At 33.0% G+C, this 18,722-nt stretch overlaps 2 protein-coding genes across 2 annotated transcripts; one reads left to right on the top strand and one right to left on the bottom strand.

Moving 5' to 3' along the window:
• The first annotated feature begins 6,003 nt into the window (after positions 1 to 6,003).
• LOC148204862 (uncharacterized) lies at positions 6,004 to 6,721 on the top strand. The gene is made up of 2 exons (XM_088093188.1): positions 6,004 to 6,080; positions 6,151 to 6,721. The coding sequence occupies exons 1-2, from the start codon at positions 6,004 to 6,006 to the stop codon at positions 6,719 to 6,721; spliced, it is 648 nt and encodes a 215-aa protein (XP_087949314.1).
• Positions 6,722 to 12,069: 5,348 nt separating this feature from the next.
• On the bottom strand, positions 12,070 to 18,168 carry FAP2 (Chalcone-flavanone isomerase family protein). The gene is made up of 10 exons (XM_047298183.2): positions 17,443 to 18,168; positions 16,916 to 17,138; positions 15,278 to 15,353; positions 15,079 to 15,181; positions 14,703 to 14,771; positions 14,037 to 14,073; positions 13,867 to 13,941; positions 13,728 to 13,779; positions 12,835 to 12,879; positions 12,070 to 12,731 (listed from the first exon to the last, which is right to left on the bottom strand). The coding sequence occupies exons 1-10, from the start codon at positions 17,910 to 17,912 to the stop codon at positions 12,634 to 12,636; spliced, it is 1,248 nt and encodes a 415-aa protein (XP_047154139.2). The 5' UTR covers positions 17,913 to 18,168; the 3' UTR covers positions 12,070 to 12,633.
• Between the last annotated feature and the right edge of the window lie 554 nt (positions 18,169 to 18,722).

Raw genomic sequence — 18,722 nt, 5'->3', positions numbered from 1 at the left:
TTTAAAAAATGATTGTAATCATTTTTTACAACTCTACAAAATCTGAAAAGCAAAAAAAAAAACAAATTTCAGTTGGTAATAAAACATGAACTATGAACGTGTAGCATAGTATCAACAACAAACAACAATAATAAACAACAATAACAAACAACATACAAGTTCAATCAAACAATAACAACAACAAACAAGTTCAACCAAATAACAACAACAAACAAGTTCAACAAAAAACAACAACAAACAAGTTCAACAAATAAGTTCTTCAAAACAAAAACGAAAACGAAAATTAACCTTCAAAAGGTGGGTTCGTCGGAATAAAGTGTTTTCATCAGTGGGAGAGAAAGCAAAATGCGCTTATGAAGAACAAGAACATGAAAATAATCGGTCAAAACAAACGAAAATTATAAATTAAGTAGTTAATTAACATTTATAAATGAAAGAAAGATTACATGTGATGGTCGTCAAACTTCGTTCGAGAAAAAGTTTGAGAAGAGAAGAGGGTCTTGTGCACTAAGATAAAGTAAATGAATTTTCAATCTTCCGCTCAAATTAAAAAGGGGAAACTTTTGGTTAACAAATAATACGTCGAAGTTCCTACAAAATTATACGTCGAAGCCCTTACAGAATTCGACGTATTATTTGTTGTTTAAAAGAAAAAAGAAAAAAGAATTAAAAAGGGTGACTCTTTGGCTTCTGACTGACAAATATTACGTCGAACCCCTACAGGATTCGACGTACTATTGGTGGTTTAAAAGAAAGAAGAAAGATAATGACGCGTTGGTTTAAATAATTACCCTCATAAAACGTCGAATTCAATGGGGTTCAACGTTCTACAATTGCATTTATTTACAAAAATGCCACCGGTCATTTTTAACTTGGTTATTCAGTGGTTGGACGTTGAACGTATGACGTTATATGTTGTTTTTTCACTAATGCTTGTAACATATTGCATTTTGATGTAGAATATATTTAAAAGTAATTATCTAATCAATATTTATATAAATATTTATATACGAAAATCATATTTTTGGAATTTACCAAAAACACCTAGTCTGATATAATGACATATGTCTAGTTTTTTTTAGTCATTCGTTCGTTCAACTCCTTTTTCCATTTAATTTTTTTTTGCTTCTTTTTATTTTTTAACTTACATTACTAAACCCTAAATCTTTCATGTTCTTATTTAGTTATCATGATCTTGAAGTTTAGGTTCAATATGCATTATTAGGTTCCAACTTTTTCTTTTGCAAAGTTTCTTCTATTTTTTTTTTAGTATCAATTTGAAGGTACAGGTCTTCTTTAATTACATTTCTTTTTATCTCATGATTATGAAAGAAATTGTTTTAGCTTGTTAGTATGTTGTCTTTCCTAGTTTCGTTTTTTAGTTTTCATAGTAAAGATATTTAACTATTGTTTGGATAGGATGGTCAGACTGATCGAGATGAACGGACTGACCGGGATGGACGAGTTGACCAGGATGGATCAGGTTAACTAGATGGCAAGGATGGACAAGCTGATAGAATGGTCGAGCTTGAACGGGTTGACTGATCTAGCCAGGCTAGCCTGGATGGCCAGGATGGACGATAAGACTAGATGGTCGAGATGGATGATATGATCGGTTAGACGAAATGGATAGGTTGATGAGATATCAAGATGGACAATATGAACAGGTTGACGAGATGACTAGGCTGACAACTGGACAGGTAGGATTCCAAAATCTATGAGCATAGTCTTGGCTTTCTGACCGTGACCATGTTTATGAAACTGAAAAATTCAAGGAAGTGTGAAGCTTTTTTATGACTTGAAATCTTCATTAGTAAGTGCTTTTTGCTTTTTAATTGGAAATGAATGTATTAATGAAATGTAAGAATTAGTTGCTTCTATTTTGGTGTTTTATTAAGCATGTGTTGTTGTTATATATGTATTTTTTGTTTCAATTTATTTTGTGGATTATTTCTTGGTATTGAGGATTTTGTTTTTGTGTCAGACATTGATATTTTGTTGCGGCGGTGATTGATTTAAGAATGTGAAAATGTTCTTTTAGCTTTTGCCTTTATGATAGACTTTAACAATGACTTTGATAACATGTTAAGAAGTAGACGTTAATCCAAACTCAATCCCATAAAAACGGTTTGTAAGATGAGGTTTGCACCCACATGTATACTCTAAATTAGCCTTATCTTTAGTCGATGTAAGATTTTCAACACACTCCTCTCGCACCGAGGTATATACATCTCGTGCGAGGGATTAGACATTAATGGATAGTCCAATAGCAAGTGGAACAATATGCCCAACAAAAAAACAAATCTTACTAGGATAGACTCTAACAATGGCTTTGATAAAGAAGTGGACTTTAAACCTTACTCAACTCCACAAAACTGGTTTGTAAAGTGGGGTTTGCACCAACATATATATATATATATATATATATATATATATATATATATATATATATATATATATATATACTTTAAGTTGATCTTATTTCTAGTCAATGTGGAACTTCCAACATAGCTTATGTTAGATTGAAATGTTGTTATAATGGTGAGGTATTTTGTTATTGATGAATGTTGGTTGATTGTTAGAGACATTTTGTTTATAATTGTTTCCTCCCTCACTCATTAGTGTCTTTAATGAACTTATTTATTTCTTATCCTTTGACAAAGTTATATCTGAAACATGTTTGCAAGTTTTAAGCTATCATGTCTCTCCCTATGGTGATGATATTTATGTTTTATTATTAGTAATTCATTAATATTTACTACACTATGACTCTTCATGCATTTTTTGGTTATGAACCACATTCAATTTTGTCATTGGAGTTATTGCATAAGTTGACAACACATGTTTTGTCTTTTCACCCTTTTTTGATAATTGAAATTTTTATTTTTTTACATATAATATTATAACTAATGTCAAGTTATATTTTTTTATTCCTTTTACGATCACTAACATGAAATGTGGCAAGTTGACTTCCCAACAACACTATTAAGGTGAAAAACATACTATGATAGTTATGAATTCTCAATTCTGTTTCAACATGTCAGGTTGGTATCTTTCTTCTTTATATTATCTCAATTCTTCTTTCTTTTTTGTGATGGAAGAATGATTGTTTTTGCTTCCTAAATTTGCATAGTTCAACTTTATGATAATATTTTAATATTGTAATTGAACACTAGCAGGATGAAGGAATGATCGGGATGGTCAGAATGGACGAGATGGACAAACTAACAGGATGGCCGATATGGATGAGTTGGTCGGGATGTACGGGCTAATGAGATGGTCAGGATTGATAGGTGACCAGATGATCAAGATGGACGAACTTATCGATCTGGTCAGGCTAGTTAGGATGGACGAACTAACAGGATGAACAGGTTGGCCAATGTGGTCAGGTTGGACAAGATAGCCGGGATGGACTTAATGGACGAGCTAAGAGGATGGCTAGGATGGAAGGGATGGACATCCTGACCGAGCTAGATGGGTTGGACAGACTGATTAGGATGGATAGGCTGACTGGATGGATGGGGTGAACGGGATGGACGGACTGATGGGATAGCCAGAATGGATAGGTTAGTTGACTAGACAAACTAACATGATAGAGGACTGACAAGATGACTGAAATAGACGGGCTGGCTAAGATGGACGGGCAGACAGGATGGATAAGCTAACGTGATGTCTGAGATAGACCGAACTAATGAGATGACTAAGTTGAAAAGAATAAGGTTCTATTTCACTTCATGAAAACCAAATTAAAATAAAAAAAATGGATAATTGATTTTAAAATACTTGTGATATTATTATTGTTCGAATGTGTGACTTTACGTGATAAATAAGAGTATAAAATAACTTTAAAGTTAAAGTTAAAGTTGAGTTGTGCTTAACATTCGCTCTATCTACGATATATAAGGATGATACATAATATATAGGTTTAATACCTCTTTTGGTCCCTAGAAAGGGGGCCAATGTTCAATGTGGTCCCACCTTTTTTTAGAAGTTCAATGTGATCCCATCTTTTGTAAAAAGTGTGCAATCAAGTCCTTTTTGGAAACGGCGTTAAGTTTTTAACGGAGCAGCTGACAGAGTGGACTGAAGTTAGCTACGTGGCTTTGTGTGGGTAATACGTGGCAGTGAGAGGGTGATACGTGGCTGTGAGAGGGTAAATTTGGTAATATTAGTGAGGTTAGGAAATCAGAAGTTAGGGTTTCAGGAGTTTTAGAGAAATTGCTAATTTGGGATTGATCATCGTGGAGGAAGTGTGTTGAAATCTCAAGCGCGAATTGGATACCACAAATCTGAAGCTGAAATTGGAAACCGCAAATCAGGTTAGGGTTTATGTTTGATAATTTTATGATATGTATTTGTTGTATATGTTATCACTGTTGTCGCTTTATAGGGGGATTAAGTAGGGGTGAAAAGTTGTCTTGTTTTGATGGTTCATAGTGGTCCCATAGATATTAGTTTAACTTAAATTAGTGGTCCCCGTTTGCATTTGCAGGGTTGGGGTAGGGATGGGTGATGACATGTTTCAGGTTGTGGTCCATCACGGTGGGACCTTGATCAAAGAAGTCCCCTTTAAGTATATGGGCGGGGAGATAGTTTATTGGGACGTAGATCCCGATAAATGGTGTTATTTTGGAGTATTAGGTTCACTTAAAGATCTGGGTTACATGGAAGTAAAAGAATTATATTACAATATCCAACATGTTTTACATAAGCTTGATGATGATAAAGGAGCCATCAACATGATGAAGGTGGCTCATTATTTGGGGAAAGTGAACATGTATGTTGTGCATGGGGTGGACGAACCAGCTATTGTAGAAAATGATGACAATGAGATTTTGTACCTATGTGAATGTCCAGCAGACAGTGGTGAGGGTAGTGACATTGGAGGAGAAGCACATCTTGAGGGTGACAAGGAGGATGCTGAGAATGAAAATGTCTGGGAGGATGACAAGGAGGATGCAGAAGATGTTGAGGTTGAGAATGAGGGATTAGTGGAAGTGCACATTGAGGATGGAAGGGAGGATGGAAGGGAGGATGGAAGGGAGGTTGAAAGTGAAGAAGAATTGGAAGTGGACATTGAGGAGGTGGGGGAGGTTCCTACTGAACAAGAAGTGGAAGTTGACATTGAGGATGGAGGGGAGGTTCCTACTGAACAAGAAGTGGAAGTTGACATTGAGGATGGAGGGGAGGTTCATACTGCACAAGAATTGGAAGCAGACATTGAGGATGGAGGGGAGGTTCATAGTGAAGAAGAATTGGAAGTGGACGTGGACAGTGATGATGAACCTGGAATGGATGATCTTAGTGGTGATGAGTATGTGGATGCAGACAATGATGAAGAAACCCAACAACAATGCAGGGGTTTGTCAGATGATGATTGGGAGTCTGATATGCTTGTAACTCCTGAAAACAGTTCAAGTGAGGAGGATGACAACGAGGATAGACTATGTATGGGTGGTTTCTCAAAATATACAAAACAGAAGTCCATGGCAGATTACAAGTGGGAAGTGGGCACCATTTTCAGTGGGAAGGAAGAGTTTAAGGATGCTATTAGAAGGTATGATGTTCATGCTGGGAGGGATCTAAAATTTGTGAAGAATGATAAGCGTAGGGTGAGGGTGCGCTGCATGGGTGGCCAAGGGAAGTGCCCATGGGTACCTTACTGTGGGTACTTGCCATCACGCAAAATTTGGCAATTAAGGAAGATAATTGATACTCACGGTTGTAGTAGGCAACTTAACATCAAACTAATGAATGCTCAGTGGTTGAGTGAAGAAATAGATAGGTCTTTAGTTGACAATCCTAACTTAAAGGTGAATGATATTCGTACTAAAGCATTAAGAAAATGGAATACAAATGTGTCAATATCCAAGGCACGAAGGGCAAAGTTAATTGCCACAAGACAGCTTGAAGGAGATTTCAAAGAACAGTATAACCATGATGGAGGATATCAGAGTTTATCTCATGAAAAGGTGGGCCACCAATAGAACCAAGGTGGCATCTATGGAGTTCACAGTATGCCCAAAGATAAATAAGAGACTTGAGAAGGAATGTAATCTGTCAAGATTTTGGGTGCCAAGGTAATATAACTCAATTTATTTTATATACAAGTTATTTATCTACATTGTTGATGTGCTTCATTTCTTTCAGCTGGTCTGCACGAAAGATTTTTGAGGTTAGGCATACTTCTTCAGTTGGGAACAAGTTCACACTGGACCTGGACAAAAAGGAGTGTAGCTGCAGAAAGTGGATGATTAGTGTCATTCCATGCTGTCATGCAATTGCAGCAATGAACTTCTCCAACGTTGATCCACAGACTTTTGTCCCCAATGTGTTCACAAGATCCACCTATGAAGAGGTCTATGCGTCCATCATTTTTCCACTCAATGGCCACCTACTATGGGAAACCACAAATTTCAATGATGTACTACCACCACTGATCAGGAAGATGCCTGGGAGGCCAAAGAAAAAAAGGAGGTTGGAAGCATGGGAGCTAACTAAAGATCAGACTCAAATGCGTGTTGGTGGCCATAAGAAAAAATGTAGTCTTTGTCGTAAGATGGGGCACAACAAGAGTAACTGCCCTTTAAAGCCCCAGCCAGCAGAAACAACACAACCATCACAGCCACCTCCAAGTTCCCCAACCCCTGAACCATCACAGCCATCAAGTCCCCAATCATCCCGGCCAACAAAATGCAAAGTCAGAAGAAAACATACTTAGATGCAAAGTCAGAAGAATTGGGTTATTAGATATTTAAATTTCGTGGTGGTGTAATATGTACTATTTGTTACATGGTGGTGTAATACATACTTAACTTACTTACTGAACTGATTTTCTGTATTTCTTTTATGTGTCGTAATGAATGAAACTGCTTTTATGTATTTGTTTTATGTACTTGTTTTATGTATTTGTTTTATGTGCCAATATTCAGCATCATATGCATTATTTGGGTGACCTTTGTGAACAGTTTTAAAGCAAATGGGGGACTCATTTCAACATTTTTAAAACATCAGGGGACTGATTTCAACATTGTTAAAACATCAGGGGGACTGATTTGAACATTAATCACTAAAATTTACTCATTACAATAGTCAATACGTAATACATTGAATTGCATAATTCATCTTACACCTTACAATCTAACTAAATGAATCTAAACAGAACCTGAACAAGGCACACCACAATACACACACACAAAGGTACAACTAAGATCTTCATCATTTTCTGCAAGTCCTGCACTGAATTTTCCAGCTGACTTATCCTCCTCACCATTGTGCAATCTTTTTCATCAACTTTCTCTTCAACACACCACTTGAAAAAGTTACACGAGCTGCCAATTGCAGATCCACCCTGATATTCACCAAGTTATGGAATCTATCAACAAATGCATCATCAATTCAAAAAAACATTAACTCAAAAGGGTATAATTCAAACCTTGTAACGTGGACAACCCCAGAAATTTCTCCCAGCATTCTTCGTAGTTCTCGCCACTTTGGTTACAGCAACATCACCACAGTAACAAGTAGGGATTATCCCACCTCCTCTCACACCACAACCATGGGACCACCGAGAAGATCCTTTGCCCCAACTTCTCGAACACGACGAACACCCTTCAGAAGAAGAAGCCATTCGTATCCCAAATTAGCAATTTCTCTAAAACTCCTGAAACCCTAACTTCTGATTTCCTAACCTCACTAATATTACCAAATTTACCCTCTCACAGCCACGTATCACCCTCTCACTGCCACGTATTACCCACACAAAGCCACGTAGCTAACTTCAGTCCACCCTGTCAGCTGCTCCGTTAAAAACTTAACACCGTTTCCAAAAAGGACTTGATTGCACACTTTTTACAAAAGATGGGATCACATTGAACTTCTAAAAAAAGGTGGGACCACATTGAACATTGGCCCCCTTTCTAGGGACCAAAAGAGGTATTAAACCTAATATATATCATTGAAGTTTGTATTAATTGTGTTCTTAACATAAAATAAACTATAAAGTTTATGAAACTGTAGTTTAAGATTATGGATAACTTTTAGTTAAAATTTAAGGTAGTAATTAAATTCCAATTACTATATTTAATATGTTTTCTAAAACAATAATACTATTAATTGTAAATAACTTACGCATAATAGTGCTAATTTAATTTCAGTGTTATTTCTAATACCATTTAGTTTAAATTATTCATTAGATGTTATTTGACATGTCAATGGTCTTAGGGTGTTTTTAATATAAGAATACCATTTAGACATTTCAAACATGATAAACTATTTCGCAGATCTTGCAAATTTGAAAATTATCTAGAAGAAACATGAAGATAGAATTTTCAAACTCTTATATCAGAAAAAAAAAATCTCTATCGAAAGAAAAGTAGGCATGGAAATAGAGAGTATATTCACAAATATGATTCTTTTTTATTTTTTGCATAGACATAAAATACAAAAGAGAAGATAAATTATTTGCGTTCTTCTAATAAATTAATACATTGTTTAATGCATCATAACATCCATTTTGACGAAGAAACTTTAACAATTTGACAATTTGCGTGAAAACATATAACTTCATGAAATAATTTTTTAAAATACTTTGAAAAAACCTTGAAAAGGATTTTTGCTTAAAAAAATTAAATTCTACATTTTGGGATAAGGGACAGAAGCTTTTTTATTGTCATAAGAATTTTTTATGGACTTCAACAATGATTAACTTTAATAAAAACTTAATAGTCATTAATATTTTCTAATCACATTTTTCTCTACGAAGATAAACTGAAGTTCAGTATTCTATTTAAAAAAAAAAAAACTTATTGCCCCAGTATATTGCTAGATAAAGATAGGGAGAATAACGTTATTATTTGTAAAAATAATTGAAGGTAATCAATAAATATAAAATCATATAAAATAATCATGCTATCAAAGCACATTACAGGTCTACACAATTATTTGGAATTACAAATAATGTGTAGAATAAATACCATTTAGGTTTTGGTCGGTAGGATATAATATATATATATATATATATATATATATATATATATATATAGAGAGAGAGAGAGAGAGAGAGAGAGAGAGAATGAAAATAAGTCAAGTAAATGAAAATAAAATATATTCAAAAAATAACGAAGCTCAAAATAGTTTGAATTATTTTTAAACGAAATTTTAAGTATATATTTACTTTTAGGATTTATTTTCACGTATTTTATTAATTTTATCGGGACCATAAAGAAATATACTTTGAGTATTATTGTTGGAAGAAACTTTACTCCATGGAACAAGTCTCGTCCATGTATTACAAGGAAACAGAGATTCAATAAATATACAAAAAATGAAGAAACTCAAGAATCTATTCCTTCCAAAACAAGGAAATTCTTGTCTGAAAAGCACGTTCCAAAATTTCCAATTTTTTTTTTTTATTTTAGAAATTTAATTCTATATTTTTTTATTTGTGGAATATAGTACAACGTTGGATGCAGTGACGTAGGAATGAGATAAGGTGGTGAGAGTTGAAGCTTATCCACAACAACGATAAAAGTGAGGTGGGGTCCACATTTCTACAAATTTAATGATTCCTAAGATAGAGAAAGATATTTGACACGTAGTGAAATAAGCTTTTAAGAGAATACAAGTTTTACATTTTAAGGTATGTTTTTTAAATACATTATATATTATTAATTATTATCTTATTGTTACTTTTTTAATTTGCATACTATTAATTTAATATGTGACTATAATTACACGGTCAAATTATAAAATATTAAAATATAAACTTTACGTTGGTCTAACTTATTCTAATGTATAATTTTGATATAGAGATTAATAATGTAAAAAAGTTTTTATATAAAAGATAGATTAAGCTTGAAAATATGAGTTATAAGTTAATTGTTTATTATAGTATCTAATGTTGAGTCATAATTAAGATGGTAAATTTAAAAGGGGAATCGAAAATATTGTAAAAAAAAAAGAAAATAGGAGAGAAAGTGATAGGAAGGTGAAGGAGAGAGAATACACATCATTTCATGTGATACCGTTTTGAGAGGGTTGCTCCCTCCACCACCACCAAATACTCCATGCATCATCCCATACCTAATTTGCCTTGCTATAAAACGAATGTCAACATTCGTTTCGCCTTCAACGAATGTTAACATCCGTGAATGGATGTTGACATACGATATATTTTATTTTATTGTTTTTATTTAAAAAAAAAAAAACTTCAACGGATGTGGCTACATCGGTTTTATAGATTCTTAAAAAATATTTTAATTATTATTTAAATAATAATACATAAGTTAAATTAATAATAATTATTTTATTAAATAAAATAATATTAATTTAAAAATAGTTAAATAATAATTTAAAAAAATTAAATAATATTTATATATTAATTTAAAATACAATAAATTAAAAACTAAAAAAAATAAAAAAACTTCAACCGATGTGGCCACATACATTAACGGATGTGAAACATCCCTTTTAATAAATTTTCAAAAAAAAAAATTTAATTATTATTTAAATAATAATACATAAATTAAATTAATAATAATTATTTTATTAAATAAAATAAAATTAATTTATAAATAATTAAGTAATAATTTTAAAAAAATTAAATAATATTTATAGATTAATTTAAAATACAATAAATTAAAAAATTAAAAATTAAAAAATTAAAAACTAAAAAAAAGGAAAACTTGAACGCATGTCGCCACATGACATATCTATTTTAATAGATTTATAAAAAATATTTTAATTATTATTTAAATAATAATATATAAATTAAATTAATAATAATTATTTTATTAAATAAAATAAAATTAATTTATAAATAATTAAGTAATAATTTTTAAAAAATTAAGTAATATTTATATATTAATTTAAAATACAATAAATTAAAAAACTAAAAACTAAGAAAAAAACCTCAACAAATATGGCACATCCGTTGAATAATTTTTCCATTTAATAAAAGAGGTGAGAGTGTGGGATATTTTAAAACATAAAGGATGGTTTTAGAATTTAAAAAAATGTGATGATGCAGAGCAATGTGGGGTGATATAGGGAGTAACGCTCTGGTTTTCGTTTGGTTTCATCACGTGTATTTTTCAACACGTGATGTCGTTTTCATTTGGTTTCTATACTCGATTTCCACTGCTTTTTAATTACACAATCATGATCGACAAAAATGCTTTTCAAATTTTATTTAAAATTATTTTATCAATTATATGTATAAAAAGAAAGGAAATGAATGACTAAAACGAAATTAAAAAGTTGGAACATTAATCAGTAATCCTAGATGAGTGAAGAATGTAACATTTTCATGTTTCGTGAAAGATCTAAAATATGTTAACATAATTTATTTAGAATATATAACACATATTACATTATATTTATTTAGAATATACTATCATTGCTCACTAAATGTATGAATGGTAAAACGATCACAGATGCAATACTTAGATGCTCCAAGAACTTAGTAAAGACTGTTATCAAAATATATATACTTTTTTTTAGTTGTTAAATATTATCCAACATAAAATTTTAAATTATTATATATTAAAAAATCAACTATACTGAAATTTAAAATTTTAATTATTTACCTATAAGTGAAAAGTTTTGGTTTTGCATTGTTTAGTAGAAAGGGAGATTAAATTAGTATGGAATTGAATCATCAACTAATGGTAAATGAATGGTTATGTTACCTACGCTGCAGTCTTCACGCTCCCTGTTGGCTACCATATGTCAACCTACTCCATGTTCAATAACGCCTCTTCCTCCATCAAGGCCCAACTCACCTCAACCCCTCTATTGGGTTTCTCTTTCAGATAATAACCAGCTTGTTTTGGCAATTGCTTCTTGCACCTCATCTTCACCTCACATGCTGTATATCAAATTCTTGATCTACTCAAGAGAGTTCATTCATGCTGGTAAGGAGTCAAATAAAGTGACTCATTGTCTGGCCAATTGTGGGACTTGACAGTTTATACTATTCTTGTTTGGCAATGGCAACGACCTTCTCCTCCACTCCAAACAATTCCATTTCAAGATTGGTTTGGTTGATTTGTAATGTATAATGACAAATCATCAGAAATCGTGAAAACGAGTAAAACAACAATCGTTCAAATATTACACCTCAACAATAACACATTACAAGAGACATTATCCAGCCCAAAAATAGCCATAAAATCAACCTTGTGCTAAGTCAACCGAATCTAATCGCTGCTGAGTACAACATTTCCCAACTGTGTCAAACGGGAAATGTTAGTTGAACGCAAGGTGACATAACTTATTTGCTTGAGAAAAGGGGTAAAAGGATTATATAAGCGTTTTTTCCTTTCATTCTCTAAAAGGACTGTACATCTAACACGAGGGATAACATCGAGACGATGAATATAATGATAAAATCAATTGGAACAGAAAATTTTCCGTGAAAATCCAAATTAAGCTATCCTAAAGACTTCTATTCTATGATTTGAAAAGGACGAACCTTGAGAAGTAATGCCTGCAAATGACTTTTTAAAGCGGGTTTAAATCAATTTCAAGAAACCACTGCTTCTAGTGTAAGTTAAGGGTATATGCCATTTACCCATGTCCAATTGTCCTTTCTAAAAGTAGGACAACCAACTGGGTAGAAAACGAATCTTTTTAGCACCTCCTAATGATACTCGCTATGTTCGTGCCGATCTCTTTTTTAGTTTCTTCGCACACAGGAACATCTCCAATGTACATGTCAAAGAAAGCCCCTATAAGTTAAAATGATATCATGAGCTCAGTTTCATACTGAAGATAAAAGAAAAACAAATTCAAACTGATGGACTGCAAGCACAGGTATTTGAAATGACTTACGGCACAAATCTTTGCTGTGGACACTTCCTATCTGATTGTCACCAACTGCACAGGTAAAAAAACGAACACTTCAGTTCACACAACAGAGAAAAGACACAAAACATGAGTTTAATCACCGTTTTCCCATAGGCAAACAGTATAAATAAATATATTTTCAGTAGTGCTGTCAAAATGGGTTGTAACCCGTGAGCCAACCCGGCTCACCACGGGTTTGAGCCGGGTTGGATTTGAAAAAAATGTAATTTTTTTATGCGGGCTGGTTTTCAATCCGGCTCACTTAGAACCCGGCTCACCAGGTTGAACCCGCGGTGAGCCGGGTTGGCTCACCAACCCACCTAATTTAATTTAATTATTTATTATTTTGTGTTTCAATATTATTAGTTAGCATTTTTTTTATTATATATATTGCAGATGGTGATAAAGAAGATATTTCAAGACAGAAAAATATTATAGATTTATCTATTTAAGACCCTAATATTATAAAGGGACAAGTGATACAAAAATTAACAATATTAAAAACTTATTTGTTCGTCTTTTGTACATGTTTTTGAATTACGCTTTGATTGTATGATATTTTTTTTATTTTGAATTGTCTTGGGAGTTTAACATTATTTTAGAATGCCGTTTATTTAGATTTGAAATAAAAAAGTTGTAATTTTTTTATTTTAAAAAAAATTATAATTAAATAAGCTAGTGAGTCAACCCGTTTAACCCACCAACTCGTGATGGGTTGAGCCGGGTTTGAATTTTTTCAGCTCGCTAATAAGTGAGCCGAGTTGGGTTGGCTCACTAAGTGACCAACCCGTGGTGGGCCGGGCTGGGTTGAGCCGGATTACCCGTTTTGACAGCTATAATTTTCAGAAGTCAAGTACGTGTTGAAATATATAACTCACTTTTAGTGATGAGACGCCCATCAACTGTTTGTTTGAACTCAATTACTGTTCCCTGCAACATTGTAATATATCTAATGTAACCCTGACATCATTAGTAATTTAGTAAAGCAGAAAAGAAACATACTGATAAATTATTTACCAAAGGTATTGAGATATTCTCTTCGAAGTATGAACCAAATGTCTCTAGGCAATGAAAGTCCGTGGAAGGATTTGTCTGACCAAATATGGGGTTCAAAGGGCGTTAAAATTAGAACTAATACGGTGTTAAAACAACAAAATAAAAAACATTTTCCTACATAGATAGAGTACCTTTACTAATCGAGCTCGAAGTGATTTTTCAAAAGCACTGTAATAAAAAATACCAAAACAAATCAGCAGCATGTTGCTTTACCATGTACTTTTATAATCAATTGTATAGCCTAACATCTCTATAGTAAGGCAGCACCTGGTAGGATGGGCTCCAGACCCAAAATTAAGTGGCCAAAAAGATCATATCGCATGGGACTAAGTTATTTTAATTATTTAATATCCTTTTTATTCCCTAAAGCTTGATGATGACAATTGTATGGTCGTCATCCGATTAGGTTAGTTGTAGAGTTATTGTTCTTTTGTAATTTGGGTTATGAAGAAATGAAAATTTTGTAATTAGAAGAGAATCACACCAGGCTTTTTTATAAACTCGTCCTGTAGTCCCAAAAGTTACTCAAATCTAAATTAAGTAAATCATTTCTAATTCAAACACGGTTCAGCAAATTCTTACTGGGAAAAGGAAAAATTACTCAGTATTGAGACATCGAGATTTGTACAACAGCACAATATGCAAAACTGAGATTTGGACAATTTTATAAGAGACAGAAGAAATAGAAAACAAACAGAAGAGAATATTTCTCCAAAAACAAAGGGAAAGAAAGCCAAATCTAATTGTGAAAATATAATTTTAAATCACACTTTTCAGAAGATAAAACTATTACTTACTTTCTCACACTGTTAATCTTCATACCCCTGCAATTTACAACAAGTCTAACAGTCATGTTGATATCCTCCCTGCAATGGTAGAAAACAGAAAAGTTCCGTCAAATTTAAGATTAAATTCCATAAACACGAAACCAACCAATTGCTTCTTTAAGTTAGCAAAGCTTAGAAGTAGATAATATTTATCTAAATCCAGCTTCACGATATCCAATTGATTAAATCAACTTAGTTATAAATTACCGACAATGTTCATAAAGACCTTCCCAAACTTTCATATGTACTTTATAATAATCAATGCAGGACTAATTTCCATCACTGTTAAGAAAAATCCTTCCCCAATAACATGTTATAGATTTATCAAAGATATGATGTTTGAGACCTGAGAAGATCCTGGTAGAAGTCCTGATGGTTATTCAGTTCATCAGCAGAAATTGATGCATATTTTGGCCCCAATTTCTTACAGAGGGAGTACGGATGAATATCTGTTAAAAGACCAAGAGTTACAGAAAATGAACCAATAATAATCTTTGTCTGTTCGAAAGGAAGTAGAAAATATTCAAGTAATCAAGAAAGCTTACAAACTCCAAAAGCATAGACTTTCAGTGACTTGATTTTAACAATTGTCATGGTTCTGGATCCTGTTCCAACCAGGACCTGAAGCAGATTTAATTGATCAGTTTATCTAAAAAATATTAGGTAAAAATGGAATCTCAACCAAAGCATGTAATACCATAATAGGCAAATAAATTAATTCAAAAGGAATTGGAAAATAGAAACAAAAAAAAAATTACAAGATCACACCACTGACAATACTCGGATACTACTTATACTACTCGGATACTCTTACACCCAAGTACCTATTCCGTAAATCACCACATGTGGCTCATGGTTAAATTTTGGCTTACAGGATTGAAGTTGGTGGATAATCAGTTATCAGTTATTTCCACAATTATAAGTCAGTAAGTGACTCAGTAAACTTCAGATCCTTCTTCTAACCCTCCCTCTATCAGTCTATAAACCGTAGTATAGCACTGTCATTTTCATTTCTTTTCTTCTTTCTGCATATTTTTTGTATTTCCTCAAAATATATATCCACAATTTTCCATCATTTTCCCTCAGCCTTTTCCATCAAATCAATTTCAATCATTCTCAAAATTCTATTTCAAATCTTGTTATATTTTTTATTCATGATTTACATTTGCGATTGTTTGTATCACAATGTAATGATCTTTGGTGACTTAAGATGCCCCAAAGGTAAACATCAGATCCTTTTTCCAATTCACTCTGTCAGTCCAGAAACGATAGAATAGCAGTGTCATTTTCATCCTTCTCATTTCTTCTTCCTGCATCTTTCATTTCTACAGAAAATAAACCCAAAATTTTCCTTCATTTATCCTCAGCCTCTTCCAACAAATTATAAAATCCTGTTCTATTTCTGACTCATGACTTACATGTAGGATTGGTTAGTATCAGAATAAAATGCTGTTTGGTGGCCTACAGAGCCCAAATGCAACAGACCTAACAATAAATCTAGTGAAACTTATTTCAAATAAAAAATTTCAGCTCCATTTCACTTATAATTCTAGCAACATTTGTTTTTCTTGGGTCATAAACCATTGAGATACAGGAATAAGAATATGCCTAAAGAAAATTCTACTAAAACTTCTATTCAGCAATGAATTTTAGATTTTCATTCTTGTTAGCCAATTGTGACTACAGCATAAATATTTGCATTTTTCAATTAGGGTTCTTTATATTTATTAACATGAGATGCATTGTTCATCCCAAAAGTTGGAATGCTACACATCCTCCACCTGGGATGTACTGCATATGGTTCATTGGTTGAGTTTAGTTAGTTCAATAGTGAAGTTTTCTCTATAAGCTAAAATTAGCTTATGTATAATTTATTTGTGGAAGTTTTCTCATATTAGCTTCTCCAGAAGTTAATTTTTAATAAACCAACATTTACTTATAAAGAAGTCTATTTTATTTTTCTTTCTTAGTCCTATAAGTTTTTATAGAAAGATTTACCTGAATAGTTCCTACGTATTTGATAGCCAGCATTTTCTTTAACTACTAGACATCAATCATGCAAAAATCTAGCAAAAAACTCTTAACTAAAAGTGTAAAAGTTGCATGGAGCACACAAAACCCTACGTACAAAACAGCATAAGGCCCAAAAGACCAGAAGAGAACTTTGCAAACAAAATATTAACCTCAGAGTTGAAGCCAAAATCCTTCTCTCCAGCAAATATATTGTCTAGAACCAAGGGAAATTCAATGCCAGTTTTAGGCTCAACTGCAGGCTTTGATTGGTTCAACTCAAGATACGACAGGAACGGACACCCTTGGCATTCAACCTCCTTGGGCACTTGGTCAATGGTTCCATATATTTGCATATCAGGACTCTGCAATGGGCTAGCTAGAACATTCGATGACCTATATGCAAAAAAAAATAAATAAGAAGAAGAACAACAAACTTACATTTCACAAACCGAAGAAAGAAAATGACAAGCAAAGCTAACCTATGCTTGAATTGAAGAATAGAATAAATTACAAATCATCTTAGATATCATTTTTAAATTATTACTATAAAATCCAAAAACTTAACTCATCATCAGATCCTGCAATTGAGTTGCAATGTAATTAGCAGTGCATTTTAATCAAATTCTAACCATATTTCATCTAACATATCCCAGAAAATCAATAAAATTAACATCTCAGTTTTCATAATGTTCCATACAAGTTTTGAAAAGGTGGAACCAACGCTGCAGCCAGCGACAGAATAGGTAACGACCGAAGCCTCTTCGCTTCACTCCAAATCATCTTCATCGCCAAACTCGATATCTTCCCCAACTTTACAGACGCAAACGATTTCCTCTTCGATCGAAACGGAAACCCGAACAGACTCACATTCGTCGCCACGGCCTTAACCTGCGCACTACCAAACCGAGGAGGAGGAGGAGGTGGAGGAGAACCGCGCAGGGAACACGCCACATTGAAACTCGACGTGCGTGAGAGCCACACCAGAAACGCGCCGGCGAACCGCGACACGTGTCCCAAGGCTTCTCCGATCGCGAAACTTCCGGGATTGTTGGCCAGCGAATGCATGCAGCGCGAGCTCAGAGAATTGCGGAGCATGAATGGCTCCAAATAGGTGAACACTTCGGGATCCGAGTACAGCGACGGCAGCCAAACGAAATCGTTATTCATCGCGACGCACAACGGCGATCAGTTCAAGAACCTGCGAAGCGAGTTCTCGTGGCGGCGTTTGAGAGGGGAATGAGAAAACGGAAAGGGAGAGAGACAAAAGGATTCTGTTTGGTTGGGATCGGAGAATAATTGAATGCGAAGTTGGGCTTTTCGCGAGTGGCGACGTGAATTTTGGCGTTGTTGTTTGTCTGAAGGAAGGAAATGAGAGAGAGAAAGGAAAAGGAAAATGGAATTAAATAAGAGAAGGGAATATGCTTTGGACAGGGAAAGGGGAGAGAAGAGAAGTCAAGGAGGATTCAACCCAAAAGCGATCTTTAGAGGGTAAAAATGGAAAAGGTGGAAATTGTGGAGTAACTTTTTGTGCTTTCGAAAGGTGTGAATAGATAGCAAAAATATTTCTTTTTACACATAAAATATGCTAGGGATAGATTGTAAAAATGGATATTTATTAGTTATGTATAATAGGTATTTTAATACGTTTTTATAAATGGGTGGGATATAATATCATATTACTTGTATTTATGGATATTTATTAGTAAAAAATTAAAATTAATTTATATTTTTTAAAGTTAAATTTAATTAAAATTAAAATTAATTTATATTTTATTTTATAATTTCATTTAAATTTTATTTTAAAAATTTATAAAATATATTTTTTAAATATATATATTCACGAATTTTAAAATATCAATAAATATTCAATAAATAAAAAATAACAGATAAATAATTTTATCACGAGTGAGTAAATATTATTTGTATCCTAGCATGAAAAATTATCAGTAGACTACTATTGTAGCATAAGATGATCTT

This window comes from Vigna umbellata, chromosome 1 (assembly GCF_029865625.1).
Source record: "Vigna umbellata cultivar VRB3 chromosome 1, Vumbellata_1.0, whole genome shotgun sequence".
Taxonomy (NCBI): domain Eukaryota; kingdom Viridiplantae; phylum Streptophyta; class Magnoliopsida; order Fabales; family Fabaceae; genus Vigna; species Vigna umbellata.
This window is presented reverse-complemented; position numbering and strand designations above follow the sequence as displayed.

What these genes read in the sequence shown, in the direction of transcription:
- LOC148204862 (XM_088093188.1), top strand. Translation starts at nt 6,004, where the DNA reads ATGGAGTTCACAGTATGCCCAAAGATAAATAAGAGACTTGAGAAGGAA. An exon ending in TCAAGATTTTGGGTGCCAAG is followed by an intron (nt 6,081 to 6,150) that starts GTAATATAACTC and finishes CATTTCTTTCAG; the next exon opens with CTGGTCTGCACGAAAGATTT.
- FAP2 (XM_047298183.2), bottom strand. Translation starts at nt 17,912, where the DNA reads ATGAATAACGATTTCGTTTGGCTGCCGTCGCTGTACTCGGATCCCGAA. An exon ending in AAGATTAACAGTGTGAGAAA is followed by an intron (nt 14,074 to 14,702) that starts GTAAGTAATAGT and finishes TTTTTATTACAG; the next exon opens with TGCTTTTGAAAAATCACTTC. An exon ending in TTCGAGCTCGATTAGTAAAG is followed by an intron (nt 13,942 to 14,036) that starts GTACTCTATCTA and finishes ATATTTGGTCAG; the next exon opens with ACAAATCCTTCCACGGACTT.